Source organism: Malurus melanocephalus, unplaced genomic scaffold (genome assembly GCF_030028575.1).
Source record: "Malurus melanocephalus ecotype Western Australia unplaced genomic scaffold, MMel_1.1 scaffold_59, whole genome shotgun sequence".
NCBI classification, from domain to species: Eukaryota; Metazoa; Chordata; class Aves; order Passeriformes; family Maluridae; genus Malurus; species Malurus melanocephalus.
The window spans coordinates 1,677,468-1,703,836 of NW_026623291.1; the positions used below are offsets into that span (position 1 = coordinate 1,677,468).

Here is a 26,369-nt window from a genome sequence, read left to right on the forward strand (position 1 = left end):
CCCAGCTCTGCACCCAGGGGAGCTGTGCCCCAGCTCTGCACCCAGGGGAGCTGTGCCCCAGCACCACAGCTCCCAGCACAGCACTAGCAGACCCCTACCAGCCCTGACGTACAGCATGTAGGTGATGACGCCCATGCTCCACATGTCCGTGGAGTAGGAGACCTGCTCATAGTTGACCACCTCAGGGGAGAGGAATTCAGGAGTGCCAAAATTCACCTTCAGCTTCTCGTCAGGATTGTACCTGCAGCCAAGGGGGCAAGTCAGCAAAAGGGGGGGAGAGGCTGCTCCCCCAAACCACTGCTCCTCTCTCTGTCGAAGCTTCCCTCTCCAGCTACTCAGGGAGAGGCATGGCCAAAGCAATGGCCCAGAGCAGGTCCTGGGGCTCCTGGTACCCAAAGGGCACACAGAGATGAAGGGTGGAAGGGGAACAGGGAGGAGGAACAGAGCTGAGGACAAAAAGCTCACCTTCGAGCCAGCCCAAAGTCGATGATCTTCACCATGTGCCCRGTGGCAGAAACACAGAGGATATTCTCAGGCTGTGGGGACAGAGTGACCATTGCCCCATTGTTGACCTACACCAGAGCAATGCTGACCCACATCATCCCTCCCACAGCTAGCCAGTGTCCTGCTGCCACCCCTGGCCCTGYCGTTGCCACCCCCCAGCCCCGCACCTTGAGGTCGAGGTGGAGGACGCACATGTGGTGCATGAAGCGGATGCCCTCGCAGATCTGCCGGACAAACACCATGCAGTCCACCTCCGTCAGGTGGTAGTCATCGTCRATGATCCGCTCGAAGAGCTCACCACCCTCCACACTGCATGGGGATGGACCACGGGGTCACTTGGGGGGGCTCCSTGCCCTGAGCTATCCTCCTGCAGAGCCCCTGGCCCAGCCCCACCATGGAGGTGCTGAGCATGCTACACATTGGGGTCAGAGCACCCCAAGGTAGGCACAGGCACTCACAATTCCATGAAGAGGATGATCTCCCGGGGCGTTTCGATGGCATCATAGAGCTGGATGAGGTTGTGGTGGTTCAGCTGGTTCATCACATCGATCTCCAGCAGCACCATCTCCTGTGGAGGGAGCCCCAGGATGGCGTGGGGTGTCAGCCCAGGCTGTGCCACTGGGACAGGCTGTGTCCCCTCACCAGGGGCACACAGAGCATAGCACTGCCACCCCTGCATCGTTCACACCTTGTCCTTGGCTCCCTGCTTCCGGATCACTTTGGCTGCCAGCTTGAGCCCTGTCTCCTTCTCTGTGCAYGTGTGAACTTCACCAAACTTGCCCCTGGGGAGAGAGGGAGGGAGAGAGGGAGAGGTGCCCACGCCATCAGCCACCCAGGCTGCTGGGGATCCTCACACTGCCCTGTGGTGCTCCCTGCACTCTCTGAGGTACCCACCCTGCCCACGGCACCCACCCATCACAAGCAGAGGAGTGCCACCAACCCAAAGCCAGTGCCTAAGGCTGAAGGGCAGCTCAGGGCCCTTCCTTACCCCCCCAGGATATCCTTGGAGTTGAGGCTGAACTGGGAGCTGACACTGGCGGAGCGCAGGGTGACAGTGCGGTGTGCGAAGGGCGCTGGYGGCGGAGGGACATCATCTGCCAGAGAGAAAGGATGAGATGAGAAGGGAATCTGCTCCCCAGGGGACCCCCAACTTCTGGGCATCCCAGGATGCCCTGGTGTGGGGTGAAGGCAAGCACCCAGCCAAGCTGGTGAGTGCAGGATGTGGCCAGGTACTGAGTGCTGGGCTGTGAGTCAGGGGCTCCTGCCTGGGGCTGCACTGGGCGATGCAGAAACCCCTGAAATGTCCCTCACTACTGCCCAGAGCACTGCCCTGYTGCATGGCACCCATCCCTCTCCATGGGACCCACTCTGTTCCACGGCACTCATCCCAACACACAGCACCCCTCTTGCTTCATGACAGCCACCCCCACTATCCCACATGTCACATTTTACCCTTTCCAGACCAACTCCCCACCATGCCACTACCTCCTGCTCACCCTCCCAGGACAGATCCCACTCACAGGGCACCCTTTCCCTGGTGAGGGCAGGAGCCAGACTCACAGGAATCCCCACAAGCACCCATTGCCCCCAAGTCCTGCAATCCCCACAAGGACAATGGTGCAGGATATGAGGACACACTGTCCCCTGCTACCAGACAGACAGGCACTGTCACTCCCCAGGCTCCTCTTCCTCACAGTCAGCGTGGCCAGAGCAGGCCGGGAGGGGACGCGATGTATTTAGCCATGTTTACAGTGAAAGGGGAGCTGGAAGGCCACCAGACAGGTGCCAAGCCAAGGACAGGAGCTGGCAGTACAGAGGGCACTATGGGCAGCAGGCAGGGCCATGGGGTTCCCAGGCTGTCATTCCACAGAGGGYTCAGCAGGGTAAGGAAAAGGCAGGTACCTCATGGCCTTACCCAATATCTCAAAAGGATCTTCCTTCCCAAAATCAGAGGTGAGGTAGGGGCTGGGAGGTGGCTTTGCCTCCGTCAAGGWTGGTTGCTCCCCAGGTCCAGGCTGTTCTGCAACCCCAGCAGGATCTGGGRGCTGCCCTGTGGCACTCGGCAATGTCCTCTCCTGTGGGGTGCYGGGGGGCTCCGAGGGCTGCAGGTCCTCCAGGGCTGGTGGGCCAGGGCCAGGCTCTGTCGGACCCTCTTTTGGCTCCACCATCGTGGTCTCCTCTTCTATTGTCTCCATCTCTGGCACCTCTGCCCAGGGCTGCTCCCCCCTGGAAGCAGGAGCAGGAGATGAGCAGAGCTCAGCCAGCAGCTCCTGAGCCCAGCACCCACCTGTGCCTGGAGGGTCCCAGGAGCAGCAAGGGGAGTCCCCCCATCCCAGGGGGCAGTGGGTACCTGTGGCAGGCAGCCGGGCAGCTCAGGCTCTGCAGCAGCACCGGGCGCGGGGCCTCGGGCACCGATGGTGGCTGTCCCTCTGTSTCCTTGGACATGTCCTCCCCTTCACCCTGAGCCTTCACAGCAGCCATGGCCGCTGCCTCCGTGGGCTCTGCAGCCCCATCCCCAGCCTCTGCTCCAGGTGTAGGAGGCTCCACCTCTGCAGCTTTCTTCCCTCCATCCTGAGCCTTCGCAGCCACCGGGATCTTCTCCTTTGCAGGATCTTTCCCTCCATCCCCAGCCTTTGATGCTACTGTGGATTTTTCCACCTTTGCAGTTTTCTTCTCCCCATCCTGCACCTTTGCAGCTGCTGGGGCTTTCTCCTTTGCAGGCTCTTTTTTGCCTCCACCTGGAGCCATTTTTGCAGCTGGGGTTTTCTCTGCCTTTGCTGCTGCCTTCTCTCCATCCTGAGCCTTGGTAGGATCTAGGGCTTTTTCCTTCTCAGGAGTTATGGCTTTCTCCTTCACTGGAGCTGGGGCCTTCTCCTTCACTGGAGCTGGGGCCTTCTCCTTCACAGGAGCTGGGGCCTTCTCCTTCATAGGCTCTTCTTTGCCTCCATCTGTAGCCTTTTTAACTGCTGGAGCTTTTTCTGCCTTTACCACTTTATTGTCCCCACTTGGAGCCTTTGGAGCAGCCGGAGTCTTCTCCTTTGCCACTGCTGGAGCCTTCTCCTTTGCAGCAGCCGTGGTTTTCTCCTTTGYAGCAGCCGTGGTTTTCTCCTTTGCAGYAGCCRTGGTTTTCTCCTTTGCAGCAGCCGTGGTTTTCTCCTTTGCAGGTTTGGTATCAGCTGGGGCTTGCTCTGCCTTTGCAGTTTGCTTCCCTTCATCCAGAGCTTTAGCAGTGGTTGGGACTTTCTCTTCTGCAACCATTGTGGTTTCCTCCTTTGCAGGCTCTCCGTTGCCTCCATCCTGAGTCTGAGCTGCAGCCAAGGCTGTTTCCTCCATAGGTTTTGCCTTCCCTCCTTCAGAGTTTGCTGTGGCTGGAGTCTTCTCCTCCATGAGCTCTGCTTTCCCACCACTCTCAGCCCCCGACTCACCAGGGGCTTGCTCCTTCTTGGGTTCATCCTTTCCTCCATCCTGAGCCTCAATTACAGCCAGGCCCTTCTCCTTCCTGGGCTCGTCTTTCCCTTTTTCAGGTTCTCCCTCAGCTGGAGGCTTCTCCTCCCTGGGCTCATCCTTCCCTTTTTCAGGCTCTCCCTCAGCTGGAGGCTTCTCCTCCCTGGGCTCATCCTTCCCTTTTTCAGGCTCTCCCTCAGCTGGAGGCTTCTCCTCCCTGGGCTCATCCTTCCCTTTTTCAGGCTCTCCCTCAGCTGGAGGCTTCTCCTCCCTGGGCTCATCCTTCCCTCCATCCTCAGCTTTTACAGCAGCTGAAGCCTTTCCTCCTTTGAGCTCTCCTGCAGCCGGAGCTTTCTTCTTCTCAGGTTTATCTTTCCCATCCTTCCCTACACCCTGGGCCTTGCTGGCAGCTGGCACCTTCTCCCCGATGGATGCTGCCTGTCCTCCATCATGCTGCACAGCCAAAGCCTCCTCTCCTGGAACAATTTCCCATCCATCCTGGAGCTCTGGAGCAGTCAGAGCTGTCTCCAGCTCTGTCTTCCCTCCTCCAGCCACTCCTGCAGCCTTCTCCTGCCCAGGCTCATCCTGTGTCACGGCATCAGCCGGCACCGTCCCCCCTTGGGGCTGGGGGGCTGCAGGTGCTGTGCTGGCCTCTGCTTCAGCGGGGGCGGTGCCACCAGCCCCGCCGGTGTCAGCACCATCCACGCCACCTCCCTGCTCCATGGGGATCTCCGGGCAGGAGGCGGCTGCCCTGCGGTGCTCCCGGTTCGGCGRTGCTCCTGCGGGAGAGAAAGCAGCAGCTGAGGGCTCCCCGGAGCCGATACCCTGCAGGGTGCACGGCAGGACTCGGGCAGAGGCTCTGCTCCTGCAGGGATGAGCTGCTGCCATCCAGCCGGGACCTGTGCCCCCGCCGGCGGCTCCCGGGCTGGTGGCACCGAGCCAGGGACCCCACGTGGCCCCCAGTCCCGGCCCCGTCCCATTGTGCCCCGCTATCTGCCCGCGGTGACTGATCGATGGCCTGACCCGGCACCTGTCACCGGGTGCCGGGGGCCTCCGACGTGYGAACAGCCAGCGCGGCGCGGCCAGGCGACAATTTAAGGCCACATCCCACCGTGCCGGGGCAGGAGACAGCAGCGGCTCTGGCCCCGGGCTCGCAGTGGGGAACAGGAGAGCATTCCCGGCACGGCCCCACCGCTGCTGCCTGCAAACCACACTGCAGTTCTGGCCGTGCAGGTAAATCCCCTCTGCTCAGGGRCCACACCGACCCCCGGACCCAGCAGCTGCCAGCGCTGCTTGTCCCCCTGCCCAGGGGTAACCGGCTCCACCAAGGGGACCTGTTTGTGCCCATGTACCTGCACTGGGCTTCACACCTGATCCCCAAATCCCCGTTCTGCCCTGGGCTCCGCTGCCCTCCTGTGCCCGGTCATCTTTCCTCACCCTGTCCYAAAACACCCTCCCGTGATGCCGTCCAGAGCCCAGGACAGCGCAGCCCCAGAACAAACCCACCAGCAACCATCCCAGTTGTGTTGGTTTTGCTTCTAAACCACGACACCAGTAAAAGGGAAGCTGCTTGCTGGTCTTGCTGGAACAGGAGTTGTAGCAGGGCAGTCTCACATCCCACAGCTCAGCACAGGAAGCCCACGGGGATGGAGGTGTTCTTCCCAGGGCTGGGGGTCCTCTATCCCCAGGACCCCCCACCACCATGCCCCAAGTCAGAAGCCATGGAGACCCCCCTGACCCCTTTACCTGGGTCCTGGTGCTGCGAGTGGTCAGGGGGGCAGCATCTGCACTGTGGCAGCGCCGGAGGGAGCAGCCTCTTCTATCCCGGGTGTAACGGAGCTGGATTAGTGCGGGCAGAGGAGGATCCTTTACAGCAGCGGGAGCCGGCCCGCTTCGCCTTTCCCAGCACCTGTTGCTGCTGGAGCCCGTTCAAAGGACACGCCACTCTCGCCTGTCCCCCGTGGGCTGGGGACACGCAGACGAGGGGCAGGGGACAGGGACAGACCTGCCTCCTGCTCCAGCACAGCACCACAGGGAGGGCTGGCACTGGACACAGTGGCMCCCCAAAACCATCCCGTGGGGGTGGCCTGGCTGAGCTGGACAGGGTCCAGGTGGCCAAGGCTCTGCAAAGTGCCCACAGTTGACACAAGGTGGCCACTGGCCAGCCCATGGGGATGGTGGCTGGGAGCAGCTGGTGATGGTGCTGGTCCCCTATGCTGCTGAGCTGTGGCCAGTTCTGCCCACTGGCCCTTCAGGAGAGCAGCTCCAAAGGATCCTGTACCCTGTGGGTATGATGTGGCACCTCTAGGCATTGCCATCAGGACTTGAACCAGGTGACAGCAGCTGGCAACTGGGCACTGGCCAGTGGCTGCAGCCTCCCCTGGGAACCAGCTGAAAGACTTATTCTCTGCAAAATCAAGTGTTTTGGGAATGAGGGAAAGAAAGAGGAGCTGGAGGCTCCAGTGGGGTTGGGCTGGGTGTGTGGGTGCTGCACCCCAGCACACACCTCAGGGACTGCACAGGGCTGAAAAGGCTGGTGTTTACTGGAGGAGCGGGGCTCTCCCCAGGGCCGGGCTGGCCRGGTGCCCTCGGGGAGGCTGAGGTTACCCTGGGCTCCTCCAGCCTCAGCCCCTGCCAGCTGACAGCSTGGTCCCGCCTCCCAGTGCCCCCTCCTGCAGCCACGCAAAGCTCAGGTCCTGCCAGGCACCAAACCCAGCTGCTTAAACCTYACTTTGCTTTCTTCTTATCTTAAACTTCCCCTGTGGCAGGGCTGGAGGCTACAGCAGCCAAGGATGTGGGGAGGCTGCCCTGGCCAGTGCCATCCGTGATGGAGCTGAGTCAATGCCACCAAGACAAGCAGCAGCAGCCCCCCAAGAGCAGTGCTCAATTTACCTGCAGCATCTCTCAGGAGGACCAACACTGCCCAGGCAGTGCTGTTGCTCCACATTTGCCAAATCCCAGCTCCCAGTGAGCCAGCAGCCTCTGTGTGCCATGGCCTGGGTCACACTTTGCCAGTGGCTCACATGTGGCGTTGGGAGTGCGACAAGCCAGGATGGGGGCACAGCTGTTCCCCTGTCCTTGAGGTGCTGCTGTCCCACCTGTCCCTGCCCTGGCCTCAGGCACCCACCATCAACACCTCAATGCAAGAGCAACACTTGCTCAGTGGGACTCAGCTGGGAACTCCTGAGTGGCCATGGAGCTCTCCTGCTCCAGCATTCACAGTTCAGATTTAGGGTTTCAGCAAACCCAGCTCCCTTCCCAAATTCCTTAGCAGGACCTGGAATGTGATGAGGGCCAGCAGGGTTAATGCAGGAGCAGGTACACAGCTCCTGTGTGCCCACAGGATGTGCTGACACACTTGTGCACAAGCAAAGGGTGGTGTGTCACCAGCATCCAGAGTTCTTGGGGACAGTGACACCCATTTGTGCCTGCTCCTGCGATGAGTGGGAGTCCCCACCTCAGCCTCCACAGGGCCACTGTCAGGAATAACTGGCCAGATACYGTGCCTGGCCAGCAGAGCAGGGACTCTGCCCATCGACTGTCATCGCCAACATACAGTTTGGAATTGCCTCTCCCCTCCGGCCAAGGGCTGCCAGACACCTGGAGGCCACCAATGTCACTTCAGGCACATACTGCCACCACTCCGCCAGCCTTCAGCTCTGCACCCTCCTGGCAAACCCCAGGTGGAAGGAGCACACCCACTCCCCAGGCATGAGGTAAGAGCCCATGAGCCAYAGCTATGCACTACAGCCCCCTCAAAGCTGCTGGTGTGGTGAACACCAGGATAAAATCCTCCGGGGAAAACAGGAACAACTACCTGGACACCAGCCAGCCTTCCTGGGATGTGTGCAATCTTACACACTCCCTGGGAGCCAGGCTGGTCTGGGCACAAAGCCCTGGGCACAGGTATTGGGGGGCCATGGAAATGGTTCTTCGAAGGCAATGGGTGACCATGGTTTGGTACTATCACAGATAAAATCCATTTGTGGGCAGAGAGAAATAAACTGAAATCAGACCTTTGGGAAGAAGGAATTGCAGAATTAAAGGGCAGTATCAGTTACACAAGATTTCAGATGCCTCGGTCCAAAACTGCGCACCCCAGGGAGCAGCACAGTGCCCTGGGGTTCTTCAAACCAGCCTCCACCCAGGGTTCTCACCGTGGGCTTGGGTTTTTTTTTCCTTCCCATCCAGGAACTGAAGCCAGAGCCTACGCTGGCTGCAGCTGGGAAACAGCCTGTCCTGGGGCTATCTGGCAGCGCCTCAAGCACGCCGTTCCCTGGCGACGCCGTTGTCACAACTGCGGCAGCACACTTTAACCTTTACGTTTACCCTGGGAAGGGAGGCTCTGCGGGGCCAAAGCCGGCCCATGCCCGGGAAACCCTACACCCCGGCTAAATGGAGCCTAAATCGAGCGGCAGGGCAGAACAACATCCCCACCTGAATCCCAGCCATGCTGCTGAAACACAAACCRGCCAGGCTGTCCAGCTTAACTGCTTCCATCAGGACCCAGGGCTTCCACCACCGTGTCATGACAGGTGTCAGCAAGGTGATGGGGAAAGACAAGGAAAAATCCCAACATCATCAAAAGAGCATCCAGAGCCATGTGGCCACCAGCAACAGGACCTGCCCAGGTCCAGGGGTCCTTACCAGGACAAGCAGACAACAAGGTTTCCCAGTGGAGACAAAAGGGAGAAGGCAAACCTGTGATTTGAGAGCATAATCAAGCATATTCATAAATTTTTTTTCACCAGATAATTGTATCTTGCAACTCAACATGAAAGTCCAAGMAAATATTGTCTGCCTTTTCGTTAACAGCTCTAGTCTGAGTTCAGCAAATTTATTTTGATAACAGATTTGGTACAGCTCAACTAGAAAGGGAGATTTTGTACTCAGATCTTCTCCCCTCACACCTCCTCCCACTCCTTGTTCTCAAGGCATGGACATACAGGTGATGGGCTTTGAGTACTGAAATACAAAAATGTTTTTGAAAAATCCACAGATGCAGAAAACAGGTTTTACAGTTTCTCAGCCTACCCTGACTCTAAAGGCAAGTGTTGGAAGAGCACTTGCTTAAATCCCAGTCTCTCTTGCTCCAGTCCTGTAAATTAGTTCTCCCCAGCACTGGAAAAAATCACCTACCACCATTTCCCTGCTCAAGCCTGGGCCAAATCCCATCCTCTCCACAATCCAGCTCCTTCAGGACACGATTTTTATACACTGTACACTTGAACATTCTTCCCACCATGTCACCACTTCCCTCCTAACTAAGAGGCCAGGTCCCACAGCCCAACCCGTGAGAACCTGGTGGGTGACTCCAAGCTCATCCAAACAGCCCCAGACCCTCGAAGGCACAGCTGCCTGAGGCTCCTGCCCCTGTTTGCAATGCATGGGGAATATAAGAGGCCATGGCTGGGGGAAGTTGTAATGTCTTTTATTAGACCCAAATGATACCACTGGGGAAAAAATAYTGCCAAGCTGTCAGGCACACAACCCCTTCCTTCCTCAAGGCAGAAGAGGCCATGTAGGGCCATCGGGGAAATCCAGCTACTTCATCCTTCAGGGATCAGTGGCTGCTCCAGCTCCACAGCCTCCTGATCCTGCTTGCCTCCACATTCTTCAGCAGCTCATCATCATTCCAGCTTCCTCCTGACTCATCATAAATATTAGCTGCTCCTGCTGCCCACACGCTGCCTTCTCCMGAGCTGGCACTTGAGGAAAGAGTGAGGGCTCCCTGACAGCACGTCTGAGGTTCTGTGATGTCCCCAGCCGGTAGCAGATCACAGGGAACAGTTCCACCATGACACAAATGGGGTTAAGGCAAGACAGGTCAGATCCACATGGATTTTAGTTTTCAAGAAGAGGATGCTGACATGTCCCTTGTGCTCCAGCCACTCCTGCAAAYTGTCACAGCAGMAGTGACAGCAGTTTTKCTGGCTGTCCTGCAGCTCTCAGCTCAGTGACATGRCTATGAGCAAAGTCAGAAAAACTGGGTGATTGGGTCAAGCTTTTGGGCTAAGCTCTGCCACAGCTACACAAAAATCCTCAAGAGTAGGGAAGGAAAAGCTGAAGCTTGAGCAAAAAGGAGCCATGTCTGAGCTCACCATTTCCAAGAACCCACACTGCCACAGGGTCATTCATCCTTTAGTGCCAACCCCCTGCCCCCAGCCTCTCATTCTCCAGTTCCTCAGTTACCAGCTGTCCAAAAGCTTTAATTTCTTTAAAGAATCTTTGCATTTCARTGGGGGTGGCTTTTCCTCTTTTAATCCCAGCTCTGAAGTGTGAGGCTGGTGCTCTTTGAAACACTTCTATAGAGACCCCAGCTGTTCTGCAATGACATCTCTTGARCATCACTCTTTTTAGGAGAATTCCTGCAGAAACATCATCCCTCGAGTACAATAAATACTTGGAATTTTGCTCTCTAAAGACCTTCTCCACTGTTACCTCTCTCAGTCTAGGAGTAAAATAGCAATTGTTTGATGTACTTTGGCAAGAATGAGACAGCACCTCTAACCCTCCMCTTGGCTGGAGTTCAACACCAAGTYTGAACTCTCTTTTTCACCCAAAAATCTGAACAAAAAGCTATGCACTCTGGGAATACATCTTCGACAGTATCCAAATTCAGAGGAAATTAAAGCAAACGTTTCCCATAACCACCAAACAAGAAAGTTCATCCAGTTAGGATAAATTACATTTCCCTTTCTCCCCCTCTGTTCTAAGCAGCACAACAGCAGCAAGCARCCCTGCTCACTTGTGTTCCAGCAAGATACAAAGGTAAGAAATCAGAGCACAATACTAAGGTAAGAAATAATTATTAAAACTTTAATCTAGATGTGTCCACTCTTCACAATGCCAGCAGTTTTGTCCTCCATACATTTGAACACTCGGGCTATATTTAGTTCTGCTCGCTGCCCAACTGGCCAGAGATGCTGATGGCTTTGTAGCCAAGAGACCTGTACTGGCAGGAGCTGGGGCAGCAGCTCACAKCAAGTCACTTGCCAGTTAAAAGGTTCCCCAAATAGAAGGACTTCAGGTATAAAACAGCAAGAAGATTTAATGCTCTAATGTACACAGAGAGCTACTTTAAAGCGTGGGCAAGATTTATATTGGTGTTCATCTAAACATCAGCAAGAAAGGTCAGACCTGCACTACACTGGCTTGAAGGAACTTCACATCACTTAACACAATTCAAACTTAATGCAGACTAAAAGGCTAAAAAACAGACATTTGATAATARCACTTAGTGTACAAACAAAAGGCAGCGCTGCCAGATGTGCACATCTGCGTGGTCAGTCTTTACCAAAAACTCTGCAGGAAAGGGCTTCAGCCCACTAGCCAGAGACAGCGAGTAGATTAGGAATTTTTATTTAGCTAGGTAGACAATATCTGCAATATTAAAACTTGTCCTCTAGACAACACGGGTTCTGGATAAGCAGCAGGGCCAGGAGACACTGCTGGGATGCCATGGGCTCAGGTGGAGTTTAACTACTCAGTACAACAATGGAACCCAGCGTAGGAGTTCAGACTGAGCAAAAAAACAACTGCTCCCTCTCTCCTCCTGAGGGAGTGGAGAGGGATGGGATTTCCCTCCTGTTATCACGTGGATGCTCATCAGCACCGGAATCTATCTGAGAAGTTGGGAGACTTTGGCATAGTCAGTGGTTGGTCACTGGCCTTCACTTCTACGCTGCGGTATCTGCGTATKGGGTTTGCCTTGTGAACCTGTAAAAAAATAAATATAAGCAAGGGCTACATTAAATAAATGGTTGCAGTCATGATGAAGCTGAAGTTTGCAGGTGAGCCATGGATGAGGTGAAGGCAGGCATTTGCCTCAGACCACCACAMCACCCTGGGCACCGCAGTGAGATACGGGAAAAATACGCAGCACATGTTGGGGTTGTGGGTTTTACAAAGATCATTCTGCTCTGGTAATTACATGTGTACAGCTCCAAAACTCAGCCATCTCAGCACAGCTGCCTTCTTTGTTTGCATAGTTTTGTAGGCTTGGGTTTTTTTAACCAATTTGGAAGTTAGTGAGTCGTCAGCTTGCAGAAGGGAACCTTGAAAAGGCAGTTTTAACAGAGCTCAACAGTCACATTAGCTCCTTAAGGATATTCCCACATTCCTTTGGGTTACTTTACAGCCCTTGCTCAGAGAAACAGCTCACTTACCATTTCTTGTCTTAGCTTAGCAACTTCTTCCCTTTCACGCTCCTCTTGTTGCTGCCTGATCTGCTCCTCATACCTCTCCCTTAAGGCTTCTGCRTCTGCCAATCGTTTTTCAAATTCTTGCCGTTCTTTTGCTCTTCTTTCTGTTGCCAGCTCAAAGCTTTCAGGAACTACAGAACCAGAAAGGCTCTCTAAGTTTAGAAATAGAGGAGATAATATTGGTTCAAAGACAGTCAGGTAAAGCAGAGCATAACTAGTGTCAATGGAAGCCTCCCTCTGGAGAGCTTCCCCTTGGCAAGGGTGGTTAGGAGATACCTCCAGGCTTCAGGAAAAGAGAAAAYTTTACTCCCAGACGTGAGCAGTGTTAATGCTGACGCCACCCTGTCACAGGTGTTCTCATGGGAGGGAGCAAGAACACAATTGTTAGTATAAAACAAGTTTTTGGCTGGTTTTATACCCTACAAATCTCAGCTCACCCAAGCAATACATGCCTTCATCTCATTAGAAATGGAAGGAAAAGAGTGACAGCACTGCAGATATGCCAGCTGTCTCTGCAGGGAGCTCCTCACATTCTCAGTACCCTTATCCTGAGCTGGCACACATCAATCATCTGCCAATTGCAGCAGAGCTGCTAAATACAGCTGCCATGCTGGAGCAGGACAGGGGGGCGGAGAGGAAATCCCCCTGCTCCCAGGGGACACAAGCTGTTAGGCAATTAGTTGATTAAATGCAAGGCACTATTGGCTGTGCTGATGAAGAAGAGGCAACAGCCAGAAAAAATATCACTTTATTGCATCAGTTGTGAGCTATCAGCCAAGCCTGTGTAGCAAGTACTTGTAACTCTACCTGATAGCATCTTATGTTCCTTTTTGGGCACAAAAGGCTCCTGGTACATCACAGTGTTGGGACGAGCTTTAAAACATGCTGCTTCTTTCTGCCTTTTCAAGTCTTCTTCAAGCTGCAAGAGAAGAGAGCACAACAAGTGCCAGGCAGAAAGAGACCATCTCCCCATGACCCAGACTCCAGCACTTCCTAAACTGGAAAAGCCATGTTAACTTAGTCAAATCATTTCCAGAGAAAACTATATTAAAAGGCAAAAAGTGGTATCACTTGTTGCCTGACAGTTGCTTTGCCAAAAATAGCCTGAAGAAAGTTGCAGGTGCCCACTGCAGACTTTGCATGAGAAACGTAGTATATTATTTACGTGTCAATAAATTCTTGGAGATAGCAAAGGGATTCAGCTGCACAAAGGCTACTGATTACAAAACACCMCACAGCTATTCATAAAGTTGTGGTAAACCCCATCACTTACAATAAAGTARGAATAATAAAAAAACCCCAYTGACTAATCATTAACCCACAGCACRAGTCTTATGCCAAGTACAGRARAAAYTCTTGCTCMAACTCAGCTACTGATTCAATTCAAGCAGGACACTTTCTGTAGTCAACCACAACTCCACCAGCTGCCTTAAGTCTGATCAATCCCATTATCCTTTTCATCCTACCTGCTGTTTCCAGCTCTGGAGCTTGGCAGCTCCTCGTTCATCCACCTGCAGATGAAASGGCTCAGGCTGGGTTGGGGTTTTGACCTTCTTTTCTGGCAGTTTAAYTTGGTCAAAGTAAGGCAGAGGCTGCGCTTTGAACTTTGGCACCTGCAACAAACAACTCAAAATATTTCTTGTCCTTTCCTTGGAAGTTTAATAGACAACAGCAAATCCTGCCACACTCTTTTTACTGAAGGAGTGGAATCTAAGGTAGCTTTTAATTCTTACCTCTTCCTTCTGTAGTTCTTCAATTTTTTTCTCTTTTTGTATTTGTCGTTCTCTGTCCCGGGCATCAAAAGAGAAGGGACAAACTTCCACATGCCTGTGCTCTGGCATTTTGGGTTTGAAGGGCACTCCATAATGTGGCATAGGATTAGCTTTGGTCACAGCCACCTCCTCTTTTTCCTAAAGGGATATTAGCATTAGGATCTGATTTTTAACTTTTGTACAAASTGCAACTCCTGCCAAAGCTACAAAKAACTTTGAATGAGCTCCTTTAATAAGAGGCAGAGCAGAATCAAGCAAACAGTGGACATCAGAAAAATTAGCCATCTAAGAAGTACCAATTTACTGGCATCCTGAGCCACAGACCAGTTTTTTTCTTTTTTGAAACCATTCTTAGTTTTAGCACTCATCCAGATTACACTAATTYTTTAATATCCTCTTCACGAGAGGGAAAGGAAAAAGGACATGATGCTTTTAGAATCCTGCCCCCCACCTCAGGGAGAAGAAAGGTCATGTGTAATATCTGCCTTCAATGACAGAACAGGGAAGGAAGAGAAATCTAAGCAATTCACTTTCCTCCTTCTTAGTAGCAACACTTCAGGAACATTCATCAGTGCCTTTGCATTTATGATTTCATTTTGTATGAGAATTCTGAGATGAGTAGCAATAACAAATTGCATGTGCCATTCCTTTCAAGCAAAGGTGACAACTGGAGGAACTGCTCAAWGGAGGGGAGGGTTTTCTAGCCCCAGAGCATCCCACATCCAGAGGCATAGCAGGCACCATAGCAGGACCTGGGCCTGGCTCCAGCYTCCTCACAACTGTTACCTTTTCTTCTTCTCTGCCAGACACGCGGGTTCTGCTTTTCAAGGTGAAGGCTGGAGACTTGGGGACTGTAACAGGAAGTGCTTTCTTYTCTGGAACACCCTGTTCAGAAGAGCCAGTAAGGAGTTACCCAAGGCTGAGTGCCAAGAAAACGTTACAGAGAAACAACCTGACAGCACAGGACGTACTTGTTGYGGTTCCTACCTAATGACAGACACTGTTTACCAAGATCATTAAACAYATAATGCAACATAGCTACAAACATTTTAAAGCTCCTTGCCACCTGAAGTTCAGTTCCCAAGCCTGGGTATTAAACTTCTTACCACAACATCCTCCAAGATTTTTGTGGGACATGGTCTGGAATGGAATTTGAAGCGCTCTTCCTCCTGCGGCTTCTTACTCTCGCGCTCTTGAATCCTTTTTTCTATTTCCAGCTGAAAGCCGATGGGTTGGGTGAGCTCCTTCACCGGGGGTTTCTTGGGCAGCAGTGGCCCACCCTCAAAGATTTTGTGATTBAGTTCTCGTGCTTTGAACTTGTACCTACACACAAATGATGGAAACAGTCAGCTAGAGCAACTCTGCCTCCAAAACAAGATTAATGAGGAAAATCTTATGGATTGTTCTTCCTAGAAATCCAAACCTTTGCCCACAGTAGAGTTTTAAAGTGCTTGCAGGCTGCTTTGCTATACTGGGTTTGCTTTACTCATCATAAGCTGTACTCAATCCAAGGTCAGCTCTCCTAAGAGCACTTTCTTCAAAATAAATTGTCTGTATTTCACTTCCCTACAATCAGAGACACAGAATTATGAACAACCTAAAGGAATCTCAATGGTTTATGCTACTCATTCTTTTACACAAAAAGGGTATTCCAGAGAAGTGATCTTTTGGTATCTGAAATATATTTCCAGTGTGGTACTATCATGCCCTGGAGAACCAGAGTAAGTCTTTACTTACTGTTGAATTTTCTCTATTTCCTCTGCTTCTAACTCTGCTGCAGTTTTGCAGGTGACAGGTCTCAAGCGYTGCTTTGTTCGAAGCACTGGTGTTTTGGGGTGTGTGAGCCGAGCCTTCGCTGGCTTTTCTGAAACTGAGCCTACAAATTCAATTCACAGAGACCAGCAGTTAATGGCAAGGCCTGCAACAGACACAGGCCATTTGCTCAGGGCAGTCAAAGTATCTCTTGCTCTGCCACCACCTCTGTGGACACAGCCAGGACCACTCACCTTCCTCAGATTTCCTGCTCCTCAAATGGTAACGAGGGGGTGTGCGTTTTTGGAATGCTTCTACCTGCTCAGCAAAGGACACGTATTCTGTTGTTGCTTCTTCAAGTTTTCTTTTGTTTCCCTGGGACAGATTGAAGGGTTTGGGGACAGTGGGTCCCTTCGGCATTCGCACCTAGAGACAGAAAAGTACAGTCAGTATGGCCAGGAAGCYTTGATGACATTTCTTTTCCCCACTGATGCACAGTATCTGTCCTTTCCTCTCACTGCAAAGAAGGTAACACTTCACATTAAGCACAAGTGTTAACAGTCTGAACATGCACAAGTTATATTGGGAAASTGTATAGAGCAGAAGATTAAAGCATGAAGTGGAATGACTGGAAGAGCTGACATTAAAGGGCTCCTTTTTCCACAAGGTTTCTTTGCACTCTTGTGGCAATGCAGACACACAGGAAGTTTGCAGTCAGGTTTGCACAACATGTGCCTCTCCTGTGGTGACCCCTCTGTGGGTCATCAGCCTGAGGCTTGCACAAGCAGCAGGGAGGTGATGGCAAGAATCAGTGAGCTGAGTGCTGGCAACACTCTGGCTCTCACCGGAGAAGGGGGATGCTTCCTCAGTACTGCTGCAAAATCCAGCTCCTTGTACTCATTCCCAGGTTGGCTTTCCACATTCTGTTTAATTCTATTCTCCGTGCAGAAGTGGAAATCAATTGGCTTTGTTACTTGACCAACAGGTCTCTTCAGGGGTTGTCCTAAGAAAAACAACATGTAAGGACTGGAAACCTTTCACAGTGGGGTAGGGGAGAATTTGTGGAAATAAAAGAAGCATTTTATTTCCAACAACGAGGTAAATTTTAAGAGAACTCATCTTTAACCTTTCAAAACATTACATAACCCAAACACACCTGTGTCCAGGAAGGTCAGGGGCTGATCTACATTAAAAGGCTCCTAATATTTATTGTGAARTCTGGAATGTTTGTTTTCAAAGGTACTTGCACAGCTCTGTGCAGTGCTCTCCAGCTGAGCCCAGTGCAGCTTCAATCTGCAATTCAGGCAGAGCTCACCTGYTCCAGCAATAGCTGCTTTCAGAGACTCCTCGTTCTTCTTCCGCAGCTCCATAACCTCCTGCTGCAACTGCTGCATCTTTTCCAGCTCCTGCTCTTCTGTACTCTTCAACTTGCTAGATTTGGTCCTCCTGCAGAGGCACATTAAAAACTAAGATAAGCCTTCCTTCATACTGGGTTATTGGCGTGATGCTATTGCAAGGAACATGCTTGTCTCCAACTTCACTGCAGGAGCACCACAGGTTATAAAAACATCCTCTTAGGAAGAGATCTGCAGGTCTGTTTGGGTTTTGTTTGCTCAAGACATCTCACAGCTAGCTGCTATTCTGCAGACGTGTTTGCTGTGTACATTCTCAATCCATTAGCAACAACTTTTTATCTCAAAAGAAAAGCAAAAACCTTTCCTGTGCACAGGTACAGCTGGTGAAGTACATTTCATCCTAATATTGTTGCCTCAACCCAGTGTTTACTAAATGTGATACCACCACATGCTGAGTTGAAACTGAAAACACTCAGCCAGGACTGTCACCTAAATCAACTGTGATTAGCAGACAAGTCACAAGAAAGCCACGTACTTCAACATTGCTGGCGTGGAGGGCATGGTTCGTTTGCCTTTCCCTCTCTCTGGGGAGAGGTCAGGATCCTGCAGGGGCTCTCTCTTTGTGGATGCTTCTGTCACCTTCTCTCTGCTGCCAGARCTATGAAAACAAGTTGTTAGGGCAAACCCCTCAAATTAACTGCGTTCTAAATAAATGCCCACSTGCAGTTTTTACCACCATGCATTACATCCCAACCCCTGGTGAGGTCTAAGGTATGCCAGGCTGGCCTTAGCTCACCCAAGGCCCAGGAGTTTTCCCTGGTACTCTAAGGCTGCAGAAGGGAAGATGAATTACTGAGCTTTTGGAACTTTTCTGGAGAAGGGAGGTATACTGTAGGTCATTGAGATACAGTGGTGTTTCAAAGATCACACTTCAATTTCCTGACCTCAAGCTTATCACCATATGATACTTTAGTGGTTAAGTTAATTTGAGAAATGTTTTAGCTGTCACTGTTTCATAGCTAATGATTGCCTGATGACTTCCTGATGGATAAGTTCAGACAAATTTAAAGGTACGTGACAGAYACTGAGTAAGGAGTAAGAAGGTGAAGAAGCCCATGCTTACTTCATTCACATCTCTACCTCCAAACAAATCAACTCCTTCAGCATTTACGCCATTTCTTGTTTATGAAACCAGCATCAGCAACCAGTTCCAGTCACCAGCCCCTAACGTCCCTGTAAGAACCTTCTCAGTCAGGTGGAAATCCTTGCCAAAAGAGTAGTTGTATCCCTTTTCCCAGCCCTAAACAGAAGGGCTTGGATGACATACATTCTCATTTTCTTCAAGGGTGGAACCTCTTCCTTATTATCCATGGMATTAGCAATTCTCTCTGCTTTGATTCTGCCTGGCTGTTTGCGCTGCTGGCTTTTCCCCTGCTTTGCAGCCAATCTCCTGCTCGCTCTAGAGTAGAACAGAAAGCAGAGGTCAGTTTTCCCACAAATCTGAGGAGACACATGACCTGCCTAACATTTTTTATGTCAGTGCATCCCCTAACTCCACCATGCAAATTGTGTTTAAAACCACAATCCAAATGCAGCATGACTTATTAAAGTTTAACAATCCATAAACTAAATATTTCTTGCTACATATGAGCATGCAGAGCCCCTTGTATTCATATCAAGAATGAGTTCTGCCCAAGTCAGGCACATATAAACAAAGAAACTTTATAAGCCACCTCAGTTTCAGATGTCCTCACATTCCAGAGGCTCCTGGTGCTGCTGAGTCTCATTTGACAAGTATGTGAGACACTGCATTACATTTCCACCCTAGAGACTGTCCCTCCAGTTTAGCCAGCAGATCAGATGTCCCAATACACAATCTCCATCCCAGAGTACTCCAACCCCACAGGATGCCCCAAGAACAGCTAGAACTGCAGATCCTGACAGCAAGGACCTGCTTAGTTACACTGTCATTAATCATTGCACAAACTGAAGTATTTCACCTCTGAGAGGCCTCTGCAGGGGCAGCAGCTCTCCAGGTTGCCAAGGACCCAACAATATTCTGAGGGACTGTGTTGGCCTGGGCACATTCTGCTTCATCATCGCTTTCACCTGAGAAGGGGACAAGTGTCAGCTCATCTATATACACATATACAGAACATGTAAAACCATATGAGACCTTGCAGGCAGCAGTTTGTGAAGATAGCCCCACAAAATTCAGAGAGAGGCCTTTCCCTTTTGCCAGTGAAAAGCAGGTAAAATTTATTCCCTCCCAGCCACTCCACGCCAGCTTACTCTTTGCTATTTCTTGTGACGGAACAGAAGACAGAACAACATCGGGCTTTGAACAAGCAGGGCTGCTCTGAAAGACCTTTGCCAGATTTTCTGCAGGAGGGATATTCTCCARATTGGCCTTTTGGTCTGTAAGGAGAGAGAGATTTTCACTATTCATACTATGTTAGGAATTGTTAACAAYACCCCAAAATATCATTATAAGGTTAACAAAGTCAAGTTACATATGACAAAATTTAAATATAAAAAACCACAGCAAAAGAAACCCCATGCTTGATGAATGATGCAGCTAACAACATGATTAAYCAATTGGCACAGAAGCCAGCCCCAAAACAAAGATCACACGAAGTCCTCATCCAACCAGGAAACAAATAAAGGAATTGCAATCAACTTACCAAACCAGGAGTCTGCATTGTGTACATCATCCTCACTCAGAGTCGCAAAGTTGATGCAGATGTTTGGGGCATCAAAGGAATAACGGGATTGTGGCCTAGACATCTTCGCAGTCACACTGTCCCAAGTTCTCTGCCTGCACAGCTACAGCCCTTTGGACAAGAACACGGTGTCAGTGGAATCACCTCTCACCTCTGCAGGGTTTTTAGGGACAGGCACTGGGACGGCCTTTGGTACATCCCCCCTTCCTGCACTTCACACCTTTGGGCAGACCTCCTCATGAGCAGAGTTTTATTCTACTGCTGATCTGCAAAGCTAGGGAAATTTCACCACTGTTGACATTTGCAGGTTCAAAACTCAGAAAGATCAACTTTTGAGCGTTTTCTTTGTACCTGTAGGTGCAAAAATTGTATTTTTAAAGAGGAAGTAAAGTATAAAGCTTTTCCAGAGAGCAATTGATTTGCACTTCCTTCCCTCACACAAAGAAGAGTTCTTACCCTTACAGGATTTACAAAGCTGATGAGATTCACTCCAGAGCACTGCAAAGCACAGCCTCTCTCTCTCTGAAGGGCTACAAACAAGAACTAATGACACGAAGGTGCTCTTCTATAGAATAAATTGATTTTCAAAGYAGGAAGAGGGTTCTGTAGAGCATTGTTACTGGGCAAACACTCAGAAGGAGGGYAGTGTCAGGCCCTCCTGCATTCCAGAGCACTAGCCCGAGGCTGGCCAGGCTATAAACAAACTGAGCACTCTGACCCGTGTCAAATAGTCCCTGCAGTTAATTAATGGAGCACTGACAGCAAGAGGAGTCCCTGTGTCAACAGGTGATATTAAACTCMATGGAACAGGAATAAAGCCAGTGACAAAGTTATAAACCCTGAAATTAAAACAAAACCTTTTTGYACAGGTGCTTTTGTGATGCCTTGAGCAGCTGTGAGGCAAAGCCCATGACRATGTTATAAAACACTCCCCAAAGAAATCACCTGAACTTTGCTTTTATGAACCCAAGCAATTCCAAAGCAGCATCTTCCCAATCCACAGAGCCTCAGTCCTAAACCATCTGTCTAGGCAGACCACACATCGTTCAAAACCCAAATGCTGTTTCTCAAGAAATAGTAAAACAGTCAAGAGTAAAGCAAATCAGCATTTAGGGTCACAACCACTGGTCTCCGAGGATGGGTGCACTGAGAAGCCTCCAGCTTCCCAGAGCAGAAGTGTGATAGTTAAAGGGAAGAATGTCATYACAGCAGCTACACGGCTGAGATGTCAAGGTAGGGCCCAAAGAAGGCAAACAGAAGAAATGGAGCCAAAATCAACTGTAACTGAGCTTGAGACATGGCTGGAATCAAATGCTTTCCTACTGCCCTTAATCAAGATAGAATTTCTGTCAACACTTTAGGCTTTTTTAAAAATCAAATGCGTCATCTGCATTCTCCCCTCACCCTCTCTAGTCAGAGTCAGAGCTCTGGGCATCATGTTTCACAGCTACTTGTGCCCACTGCTATACTGCTGCAGCTTCCAGCTTTTTTCACTGTGTAAAGTCCACATTCTTCCATAGTGTCACCACCCTTATCATCGACCTCATCACTGACTCCTCTCCCCCCGCTCCTAGACAGAAGAGAATAGTCAGGAAAAGGATTTTATCATTGCCTCAGTTTCACACTCTGTTTCTTGAATGAAATAACAGGGAGGTAGAAGTTATTGTGACTGAACTCCAGARAGTCCGTTTCAGTCAGATGAACTCATGGCATCYGCTTCTCAAATCCCTACATATCCTTCAAGTCCTGCCTGGAACAGGACTGACAGTGAAGCAGCAGTTYACTGAAAGGCATTCTGCTCCTCCGCCCACCAACTCAGCTAGGACAGGGATCAGCCAAGAATGCTCCGGTGATTTTTCTCCTGTGCCCACCACAAGGCATCTGCAATCCCAACAGGTTCTGCCAAGCACGGCCCGACACCCGCTGCCCACTCCCTGCAGGCATTTTCAAACACCCAGTCATGATTTTGACAGCACAACCACATTTATCTCAATCCAAAATTCTTTCTCTCCGCCGCGGCATTCATCCCCCAGAAGGGAGGTGCGGAAATTTTTCCTCATTAATGGGGACGTTCCCTAATTAGCAGGCACTGCGTGCATTTCCCTAGCGTGATTACAGGCACAGTGTAATCCTACACAGCTCGGCGTGGATTTAAAGTGTGACCCTGCTCTCCCCCACATCCATCACCTCCTGTGTCGACACGGGTGTCTGCAGCGAGCCAGCTGGGGAWCCCTCACCCCCGTTCTGCAGGATCAGYTTTCACCTGGTTCGCWGAGCTGCTGGAGCAGGAAWGGAGGAMTTGATTGTCTCACTKGCAAAAACTCCCCAAATTCCTTTTATAAAGCAACTRCTTAAGTCAAACCTTAATTTTCTTTCWAGRTCTGCTCTCTCACTGACCTAAATGTGCCTCCAGAGCAGTACAGCTGTATCCACATGGAGGAATAGGCAATGGGTTCCTCTGGACATCAGGTTTCTTTTGAGCAACTACACTTTGGCACGTTCCAGAAGAGTGCCTTGGTGTGGTTCAGATTAGCTAGCTTTGAAAAAGGATTACACTRAATTGGAACAAGCATTCCTATCCCAGAATAAGACTGAGCCAACAGCAAGTGCAATAGGTATTTTGGATTAACTTCACACCTCGCTCTAATCCAAATTAGCTTTAAAATACTGACACAATTCCATCACAGATGTGTTCAGKGTCTTTTTCTCAATGTAGCTGTGAATTTTGTGCCAAAAGCAGAAACAGCARCCACAGCCTGGACAAAGGAGCCTCCCAGCCATACAGGCTGGRRTGYTGGAGATAGGATGCAGTGTTCCAAGAWGAGAAATCAAGGTCAGAGKGAGAGAGAATGGAAGAGTTTGAGTTTGGGTGAGTAGCAAAGACAGGATAGCAAYAGGGACACAGACAGGCTGTGACAGGACAAGTAAGAAYGACTTCAAACTAAAAGAKAAGAGATTTAGWATGGATATTRGGGAGAAATTCTTCCCTGAGAGGGTGRTAAGGCTCTGGYAAGGGTTGCCCAGAGAAGCTGTGGCTGMCCCRTSCTGGAAGCATTCAAGGCCAGGTTGGACAGGGTTGGTCTAATGGAAGGTGTCTCTGCCAACCTTGTGGGGTTTGAACAAGGGGAGCTTTAAGGTCTYTTCCAACCCCAACTAACCCAGATCCTAAGCAGAGAGATCTGCTCTTTCTTGCCACCTTGCAATGTAGAAAAGGCCCTGGTGAACTGGAGGTGATGCCTTATCACAACATGCCACCAGAGCCCCAAGTTACAGATGTTACTTATAGCAAATTCTAACAGGATCAGAAAGCAGAAAAAAACAACAGCAGACATACGAGAAGGCTATTCTAAGTTACATCAGCAGATAAACACAAAGCCAGCTGATCCACATGCCTCAGAACCCAAGACAGGCTAATAGGAATAAGCAAGAGAAACTTCCCCAAGGCTGAGGTAGCTGCATAGGAATGTGCTCCAGCAATTCTAGGGCCTTCTGCTGGGCTTCAACAGCAGCTGCCACTTAAACATAGGAGGATGCTGCACTAACCAGGCAGCTTTAATTCAGCCTGGCAGCTTCTTTATTGTCCTGCAACCCAGAGTTTTCCATCCTTTGTATTGGGATAATAATCCATACAGATCCTGGATGTTTTTCAAGGGTTAATGTGTAAATTGGAGCATTAGAAAGGGCTGGAAACTGCCCTTCTGAACCTAGACCTGTCACCAGAGCCATGTAGGAACCATCCCACCAAAAACCCACCAAGTGAACTCCTCTGCATGATACCAGCAGTCGCAGAAAGTCATCCTTCATCCTTAGTTCTCCCTGAGCAGGGTTAAGTGAACCCTTACACTCTGGATTTACAGCCTCTCCCTCCTCTCTCGTGCCCCTTACTCAAAGTTCAACGGGGCTTTTCTGCAGCACAAAATCAACACTTGATTYGCCACCCTCCAGAACTGAGGCAACACTGCTGTTCCATCATTTAATGCTCAAATTAGGASACAAAGCCTTTACTCTCCTCAGTGAGAGGAGAGCCCCGCAGACCACCCTGACCAAAAACCAAGGGAAGGGGCGAAGTGCTGTCACAGCTTTTGCTCTCCTAACGGCCCAGACTCACCCCTATTCCCAAAAATAAACAGCCCTGACATCTCATGCTCCCTAAAAAAGATCCCACAAGTTTYAGAAGACATGAAGATGAGACATTCTAAGAATAGATGTTCAAGGAAAAGTAATGTATTTTTAGCTAGTATAGCCTCAACTAATTGTTAGATTAAGTTGAAGGYCCTCTAGTTTAAAAAAAGCCCTGCACAAAAATAGCTCTCCTAATGTTTTTTCTACACTTGAGCCAGGTTTTGCCTGGTTTGCTCCCGTCCTTTTCCTGGGAAGCAGGATTAGGACTAAAAAGAAATAAKAGCTTTTCATCGCGAAATACACCGTTTCATCAGATTTCGTAATTATTTAAAGACTGTTTAAATAACTTTATTTCGCTCCCGAGGCACCCACCCCACCGTAAGGCACACGCCTTGGCGCTCCAGTAACGCGATCCAACCTGGAGAACGGAAGACCCCCGGGGCACAAGGGGTTCACAAATCAGCCCTCAGGGCTCCGTTACGAGCCCGCCCGCCCGCCAGGCACCGCGACAGCGGCTCTGGCCACGGGAKGGGCGACCTGAGCCGCGTTCCTCCCGCGTTTCCCAGCCGAGCCCTCGGCCCCGTTACCGATACCTAGGCTCGGAGAAAGCCCRGAGAACAGCCGCGTCGCCACGGCCGGGCAATCCGAGCGGATATGGGGAAGAGCTGCGGGGCAGGGAAGAAGGAACGAGGCCGGGGGTGTCCAGCCAGTGCCCCCACACTCACCTCTGCACCGCCACCGCCCCGCGCGGCGCCTCTGCCGCCGCCGTTAACGAAATTCAAACACGGTTCGGCCGTCCGAACCCACCAATCAGCGCCCGGTGCACGCCCTTGMCGTGCGCTGATTGGTCGAGACGCTTGAGGACCCGGATAAGCGGGCCCCCCCAACGCAATTTTGCTCTTCCTGCAAAGCCTGACGGGAAATGTAGTACGCGCTCGCCTARCGCCACAATGACCGGGCGAGAAGCGAACTACAACACGCATAACGCACTGCGGGACGACACTGGGCCAATCAGAAGAGGAGGGGCTTTGAGTGTCGTTCCGAACAGCCTATSAGCCTCCGGCGGGCGGGTCCCCGGGATCGATGTCAGCTGGGGCGGCCGCGGGGCTGGGTACCCCAKTTGTACCGGTGTCCGCTGCCCGGYTTCCACCCGGTGTYCCTCAGYAGATCAGCCCTTCTGACTGCTRGGCCTGGGGAAGGCGGCTCCCACCGCCTGGTAAGCCCTGACCAGGTTTTCCGATGCTGCGAGGGAAAAGTGCCCTTTGCACAGTGGCGTYGCCSACMCCAAGTGCAGCATAATCTTCCCCGTGGCCGTGGAAARGGATGGGCAGCAAGCTGCTAACRGCGGGGCAGGCCCTGGCTGCCACAGCCGCTTTCACTGCTCCGGCATTGCCTGCATCARCCTTCTCTCACAGCCCCTTGTGGGCTCCCTGAGCACTGTGGAGCCACAAAAACCCCCACATCAGTTCCGGACTGCTGTGAGGGGACGGCGGCGTGTCAGCAATAGGACCGTGCCCTCAGGGCGCCGCGGGAGTAGAGGCCGGAGCCGCCCCCGCCATGGCCGGCAGAGGGCRCCAGAGCCYYGCCCTCCGCCCGGCATCTTCGCGCCTGCGCACTGCTCCCGCCGACACTGTGCATGCGCACCTCGCCCCCTCGCTGTCCAACCGACGCTCCTCACTCAGCCTCGAGGCGCCGTGCGCATGCGCACCGCCCCCTGCTGCCCCCTCCCACTCTACCGCACCCCCCCGGCCGCTCGGCGGGCGATGTGGAAGAAGCCCCGGGACTGCTGAGCGGSCTGAGGRCCGGCGGGACTCCCAGCGACCCTCGGCGTCGCTGCCAGCCGGGCCCGCGCGGCAGGACCGGGAAGGACGCTGATCCGCCGCCGGACGCTGAGGTGAGGGGCGGGGTAGGGCAGACCTTGAGTGACGCGCGGCCCAGCCAAAGCGTGAGGGCGCTGCCGCGTCCCCGCCCCTCAGCGCTGGCCCGGGCGCTGATTGGCCGGCGTGTGGKCCGCGCGGGCGCCGTGTCGGCCCTCGTGCGCGGCCCCGCCCCCCAGGTACGGCGACCGGTGGGGCCGTGCGGGGACCTGGGGGGGGCGATCCGGTGACCGGGAGACGTGCTTCGGGGGTCTGGGGGGAGCGGTCCTGTGGTGGTGGGGGCAGTCCGGTGGCCGGGCTATCCCCTGCGGCGCTCCCGCCTGCTGCTGCCCGGCGTGACGCCGTCCCGGCCCCAGCGGCAGCGCGCCGGTAACTGACCAGAATCGCTCCCGTAAGGACGCGGGGCCGTGCGGCAGCAGCCCCGGTGGCGAGTGCTAGCCGGTTTTCACCGGTTTATTCTTTTCGCCTGCGGGGAGCGAAGGGCTTTGGGGCGGCGGGGKCTGCGGTTACCGTCAAACCGGGCCCCCCTGGGGCTGCCGTGATCCTTGGGCAGCGCTGCCCACCCGCTGCCGTCGCTGCAGCCGTTGGGTAACGCCGGCGGAGGGGGGCGGGGGCG

General features: G+C 52.0%; 2 protein-coding genes across 4 annotated transcripts in view; both read right to left on the reverse strand.

Annotated features, from left to right (window-relative positions):
• The window catches only part of MYLK2 (myosin light chain kinase 2), a 7,734-nt gene extending 3,063 nt beyond the window's left edge, over positions 1–4,671 (reverse strand). The window contains exons 1-9 of the mRNA XM_057365874.1: positions 4,204–4,671; positions 2,855–3,993; positions 2,420–2,730; positions 1,493–1,598; positions 1,193–1,286; positions 963–1,072; positions 672–813; positions 466–536; positions 113–241 (exon numbers count right to left, since the gene is read on the reverse strand). Of these exons, the coding sequence (XP_057221857.1) occupies positions 113–241; positions 466–536; positions 672–813; positions 963–1,072; positions 1,193–1,286; positions 1,493–1,598; positions 2,420–2,730; positions 2,855–3,993; positions 4,204–4,671 (2,570 nt within the window). The remainder of the gene's footprint in view (positions 1–112; positions 242–465; positions 537–671; positions 814–962; positions 1,073–1,192; positions 1,287–1,492; positions 1,599–2,419; positions 2,731–2,854; positions 3,994–4,203) is intronic.
• Positions 4,672–9,364: 4,693 nt separating this feature from the next.
• TPX2 (TPX2 microtubule nucleation factor) lies at positions 9,365–26,339 on the reverse strand. Of its 3 annotated transcripts, none has more exons than XM_057366020.1 (17): positions 26,264–26,339; positions 19,716–19,865; positions 19,324–19,449; positions 19,032–19,140; positions 18,359–18,490; positions 17,567–17,689; positions 16,992–17,122; positions 16,522–16,679; positions 15,931–16,102; positions 15,662–15,800; positions 15,031–15,247; positions 14,711–14,809; positions 13,886–14,062; positions 13,619–13,765; positions 12,960–13,071; positions 12,117–12,304; positions 9,365–11,667 (listed from the first exon to the last, which is right to left on the reverse strand). In XM_057366020.1, exons 2-17 carry the CDS (start codon positions 19,816–19,818, stop codon positions 11,557–11,559), a joined length of 2,244 nt encoding a protein of 747 aa, XP_057222003.1. In that variant the 5' UTR covers positions 19,819–19,865; positions 26,264–26,339; the 3' UTR covers positions 9,365–11,556. The 3 variants fall into 3 exon arrangements, with proteins under 3 accessions (XP_057222003.1, XP_057222004.1, XP_057222001.1); XM_057366021.1 differs by lacking the exon at positions 26,264–26,339 and adding an exon at positions 24,602–24,689 and having other exon boundaries at positions 12,117–12,283; XM_057366018.1 differs by lacking the exon at positions 26,264–26,339 and adding an exon at positions 24,602–24,688.
• Between the last annotated feature and the right edge of the window lie 30 nt (positions 26,340–26,369).